At 30.2% G+C, this 5,383-nt stretch overlaps 1 protein-coding gene and 4 non-coding genes across 5 annotated transcripts; 3 read left to right on the top strand and 2 right to left on the bottom strand.

Annotated features, from left to right (window-relative positions):
• Positions 1-138: 138 nt before the first annotated feature.
• Positions 139-2,043, bottom strand: LOC119836728. The gene has a single exon (XM_038362168.1). It carries the CDS (start codon positions 1,902-1,904, stop codon positions 1,395-1,397), a length of 510 nt encoding a protein of 169 aa, XP_038218096.1. The 5' UTR covers positions 1,905-2,043; the 3' UTR covers positions 139-1,394.
• Positions 2,044-3,045: 1,002 nt separating this feature from the next.
• Positions 3,046-3,160, top strand: Trnal-caa. The gene is made up of 2 exons: positions 3,046-3,083; positions 3,116-3,160. It is a non-coding gene; the product is annotated as a tRNA-Leu (tRNA).
• Positions 3,161-3,405: 245 nt separating this feature from the next.
• Trnae-uuc lies at positions 3,406-3,477 on the bottom strand. The gene has a single exon. It is a non-coding gene; the product is annotated as a tRNA-Glu (tRNA).
• A 680-nt stretch (positions 3,478-4,157) lies between these two features.
• Trnan-guu lies at positions 4,158-4,231 on the top strand. The gene has a single exon. It is a non-coding gene; the product is annotated as a tRNA-Asn (tRNA).
• A 430-nt stretch (positions 4,232-4,661) lies between these two features.
• Positions 4,662-4,733, top strand: Trnac-gca. Its single transcript has one exon. It is a non-coding gene; the product is annotated as a tRNA-Cys (tRNA).
• Positions 4,734-5,383: the final 650 nt, after the last annotated feature.

Genomic DNA, 5,383 nt, shown 5'->3' on the forward strand with positions numbered 1-5,383 from the left:
ATAAACATATTTTATTTCTCAATTCCCTATAAAACTATAGAAAAAAATAACAGATTCAACCTTTCAGTTGCAGTTGTGTATAATTTATTATTAACAATTTTGAATTATTTAACACAACACAAAATTAATATTTGTCAAACATTTAAACAATATAAAAATCACCACAATTGCTAACTAATTGTTTTTTAGTTTGAAAACAAGTCTTAAACGAGAAGGTTCCATCATTACAATAAGAGTTATAAAAAATTTTGTCATATGAAAATATTTACAAAGCATTATGAATTAATTATTTAAATAACTTAACTATAGCCCCTGCTCGGCTGGGGTATATGTGGTTTATGACTTAGTATAGAAGATGATATAACTTATTTTATACATATGCTATATAACTAATAGGGACAACACGAGAGCATTAATTTAAGTATTATTAAAAACTTGTATTTTCAAGTAATAACTTTAGATAATAACAGAGACAAACTGATTAATTTGAAAGCCACTACATTACATGCAGCATAATTTTTCAAGTTACTTATGAAAAGTAATGAGAAGAATATACACTAATATTAGTGGTCCAGCCTCACCCATGGTACCTGCATGTCCATGGTGAATCAACAAATAATTTTTAAAATCAATCCAATAGGTCCTGATTTAAGTGTGCAAACAAACTCACATGGACTTTAAGGAAAGAGAAAACTTTTGTATTATTGTATGGTGTAACTTTTTCACACAGAAACCACCAGACCAATTTAAAAAATTATATAGCCTATAGCCTTCCTCAATAAATAGGCTATCTAACACTGAATTTTTCAAATCGGACCAGTAGTTTCTGAGATTAATGCATACAAACAAACAAGCAAACAAATCTTCAGCTTTATAATATTAGTAACGATACATTTATCAAGAAATATCTCAAGTGTGGAACCTCTGTGTTCTCACTATGTTCAGTGAAGATTGAAAATGCAGTAACAAACTTAGTTGTAACTAAAATATGTTTCCAACTGAGACTCTCTACCTTTCAGACAAGGCATTAACAATACAAGTAAACATTATTCCTATTAATAAGTAGCTATTCGGCTGTGGTTCATGTATAGCCTATATCACACTGTGAAGTTGGAGCTTTCTAATGGTGTGATGGAGTTTTTGTAATCGGTCCAGTGGTTTTTGTGTGAAAATGCTATAAACAAAAAAAAAAACAAAAGTATTGTCATAATAATGTTAGTGTAAATACAGTTAAATAAAACTCCCAAAACACACTGATGATGAATCAACTAAGCTGTCTCACTTGTACAGAGTACATGTAGATAAACTCATGAAATAAATATACAGGGTGAGAATATTACAATTAAGTGATTTTAAAAATTTAGGTCTAGCCTTGTTATATTATGCATTCACATTCAGTCTATTATTTGACAGTCATCATCATCAACTACGCCTCCATCTAAAGCATCCCTTAATATATTATCCCTATTCTTTTTGAGTTCACTGTTGATAAATGTCCGCTTGTCTTCTTTCATCCTCAACTGTGCTGTATTTTCTTCGCTCTGGCGAGATTCTAGTCGTTTTGTTATTGTGTAAATATTCACCGTAAAATCTTCTTCAATAAATGCTAAGTTCACTGCCGGGCCAGTCTCTACAGTGCATAGGTTTTCTTGTAACATTCCTATATAGGAAAAACTCAAGTCGAATGAACAAGGAACGGGTACGTATATGTTTATTTTATGTAATTTATTTGGTCTGGCCACGATGTACAAAGTATCTATATCTTTATTGTAACAATATTCAGTATCGTACATGAGACGTTCATCAACCAAATAAATATACAAATGATAAGCAAGAGATATCTTCTCTTCGTTGGTACAGCCAAGTGCCCTCATATCCTCCTTAATTTTAGCTTCGACGTCCATTTCTGGGGTTCTTAATTTAAAAAAACTGATATGAAAAATATTAATCGAAATCTACTCCGAACTATATCCAGGCTCCAAAATATGTACACAAACTAACGTCATTGTCAACAAATTGGGGATTTGACATTACACAAGAAAATACATTGGTATATAAATATAGGTGTAAAATATAAATTATCTCCATCAAAGGTTTTCATATGTAAGTTTTTTAACCCACATTCATTTTGCACAAATGAAAATACATGCCTTTGTATGAAAACTGACAAATGCTATTAAATTATTTGTCTGTTCCTTTATTGCAATGTCAAAAATGACAAAGTCAATTATACGACAAAAATCACCGCGAAAAGTTTGTTTTGGAGTTTGAACACATTTATAAAATAACGTTGATTGTTTGTCATCATTGAATTGGAAATTACTGTATGAGAAAAACACACACAGTTCTTTGTTTGTTTAATCAAATTTTAACCGCGTGCAAAAATGGATCTACAGTGTCTATTTAAATCATCTTGATATAATACTTGAAATTGGAATATGTATCTATGGTACGTATTGTGTTCTTCATTAATTTTGACTAATTCAAACATTTTCAGTCCTACTAACTATTTTGTCGAGATTGCTTTAGCTTTATTGCTAAAGTTTTCTGCTTCGATTAAATATTACATCTTTATGTGGTATTAATATGAACGTAAAATTTTACGCATTACGCTTTTATTTACGTATCTATATTGCTCCAATCTATTTTTTTCGTATTTTATTAATTTTTTGACAATTACTTACAACTTCAGTTTCATTTAGATTTAATGAATACAAAAATTATTAAAGAACAAATTTCCAATTTTGCAACCAATGGCATCTACCAGTACTCTTTGAAATCAGCGTAAACAATTTCACGGAAATAGTGTTTAAATGCAACTGAAGATGGTGCTGTTTTCAAACGTAAATTGCAATTGAAATATATTTGAATGCATGTTTATACTACCAATTACGTATTTGATTTTGAGTATGTTATAATTGATGAAATAAAGGCCAGAATATAATTTAATACGATAGATAAGTGTTTCATTCTTTGACAATTGTTAATTTTTATTACTTTAAACACCTATGAATATAATCGATAATTTCGCATCGTATCATATCTGTCAGGATGGCCGAGCGGTCTAAGGCGCCAGACTCAAGGGAAACCTTACCTGCCGAGCAGGTCTGAGCTGTTCTGGTCCTCTCTGAGGGCGTGGGTTCGAATCCCACTTCTGACAAAAATTTTTGATTTTTCTATTTTGTAAATTTTCTATGTATTTTCTGTTTATAAATTAAAATTGTAAATAGATGCATATTTTATATTGAGTAAAATAAAAATGTTAGTTTTGTTAAAGTTAAGTTCGTCCATTTTATAGCTGTATGTTTGGTAGATTATGGGTGTTTTTAATGCAATTATGTAGTCATTTTTTGTTATAATATTATCAATTATAATGATTAGACAAAAAAAAAAACAAAAAGGTTTTTCCCGTACCGGGAATCGAACCCGAGCCTCCTGGGTGAAAGCCAGGTATCCTAGCCACTAGACCATACGGGAGATATTTGTATTGTTGAATTTTATGAACTAAAAATCAAATTGAATCCAATATCGCAACGCCTTAGATATATTATGTAATTACTGTCTGTAATTATTATTCTATCTCGTAACAATTAATATTAACGTGTGTTTAGCGTATAATAAATTAGGCTATACATCATTTTGAGATAATAATCCAGCAGTGATATTTAATCGATTAAATAACATTTCTTCATTCTCTCCAACACAAACTTGTAATATCGAGTTTTAAAATATTTATCTTCATTTGTATTTAATGAATTGTCAAGAATATGTAATATATAGTCCATATATGCAACATATTTATTTACTTCGATACTTCTAAAGGCAAAATTTCGGGAGTAGTATTATCATCAACCTTATGTATCCGACAATATCGTACGTATCACGATAGAAAACTTACATTATACAATAACGTACATACAATATTATATGTATAATTTGGTTCTATGATGATTCGAATCAAAACGTACAGAACAGCTTCTGTTGACTTCTGCCTATGCTCTTACATAAAAAAACATAAAAATTTCCGTCAAACATTATGGCATCCGTCTATTATCAATGTATGGCCACAGATAACATAATACTATACTAGGTAATAGTGAGATGTATATATTTCATTCTAAAAGAAACCTTTTCTTAATTTTGTTGCGACATCTATAGCCTCCGTGGCGCAATCGGCTAGCGCGTTCGGCTGTTAACCGAAAGGTTGGTGGTTCGAGCCCACCCGGGGGCGAAACTTTTTATTTTTCTGTTTAATTATTAATTGCCATCATAACATTCAACATCTACATTATTATTTTTATTTTTTATAAAACATTAACAAATTATTTTTTCATACATTAAATTATTTATGTGCTTCAAGCGACTTCATAAAAGGATTAGATTATCAATTCGACAGTATTTTTTTGGATTCGTTATCTAAGAACTTTCTACCGGGTGAAACAATTTTGATGATTCTTTTTTTTATTTGAAAGGTATTTTTTGTCATGACTATTTGAGAGCGGATGAATTATTTGTTAAAAGTAGCTGGAAATAGAGGCAAATGTATATTTTTAATTAACCTTCAATTACAGAAAAAGAATTCTTGAAAATCTATGAAAAATCAAAAATAAATAGTACATAATAAGAGAAACGGTAACGTTATTTTTAACACAGTTGTCAGCGGGGATATAGCTCAGTGGTAGAGCATTCGACTGCAGATCGAGAGGTCCCCGGTTCAAACCCGGGTGTCCCCTGCGAAGATCTTTTTTATTAATTTTTTTTGACTCCTTTATCATAAATATATTTTATAACTAAAGTTACTCACACTTAAAAATATAATCGTTTCCATTAACCTACTATTAGTGATAGTATACTATGTATTAATAGATAAAACTTTTTATATTTACTCGAATCATATACATCTTTGTATGCTGATACCGTATTTCATAAAAACATGTGGGAAATTAAAACACACGCAAACTAGTTGGAACCCGTGGACAAGATTTCAAAACAAGAACCGCAGAATAAAACCAAACTTTCTACAAAGCATTTTCGAAACTCAGGAGTCAGGATAATAATCATAGATATTATATAGACTTATATACTGGATAAGAATATTCCGTATGATTTATTTTATCGCTTCAACGTTTTATTAAAACGCCATCTGTAAGCGTAATACAGAATCGGTTCACTAATTGCTTTTGGAAAATAACGCTATTCACATTCACAACATACTTATCGCTCGAGAAATTGTCATATGTGAATACAAGCTGGCGAAATAATACTAAAAAAACTACATAAATTTAAATAATATAAATTTACAAAGTATAAATGAAAACTGGCCTTTTAAAGTCAATAAAAATCGCGCCCAAACGAGTGGGCTAAAAACATACACGTGAAACTA

Source organism: Zerene cesonia, chromosome 25 (assembly GCF_012273895.1).
Source record: "Zerene cesonia ecotype Mississippi chromosome 25, Zerene_cesonia_1.1, whole genome shotgun sequence".
NCBI classification, from domain to species: Eukaryota; Metazoa; Arthropoda; class Insecta; order Lepidoptera; family Pieridae; genus Zerene; species Zerene cesonia.

Bases quoted from the DNA above. Each gene is read 5' to 3' on its own strand.
- LOC119836728 (XM_038362168.1), bottom strand. From the start codon at position 1,904: ATGGACGTCGAAGCTAAAATTAAGGAGGATATGAGGGCACTTGGCTGT.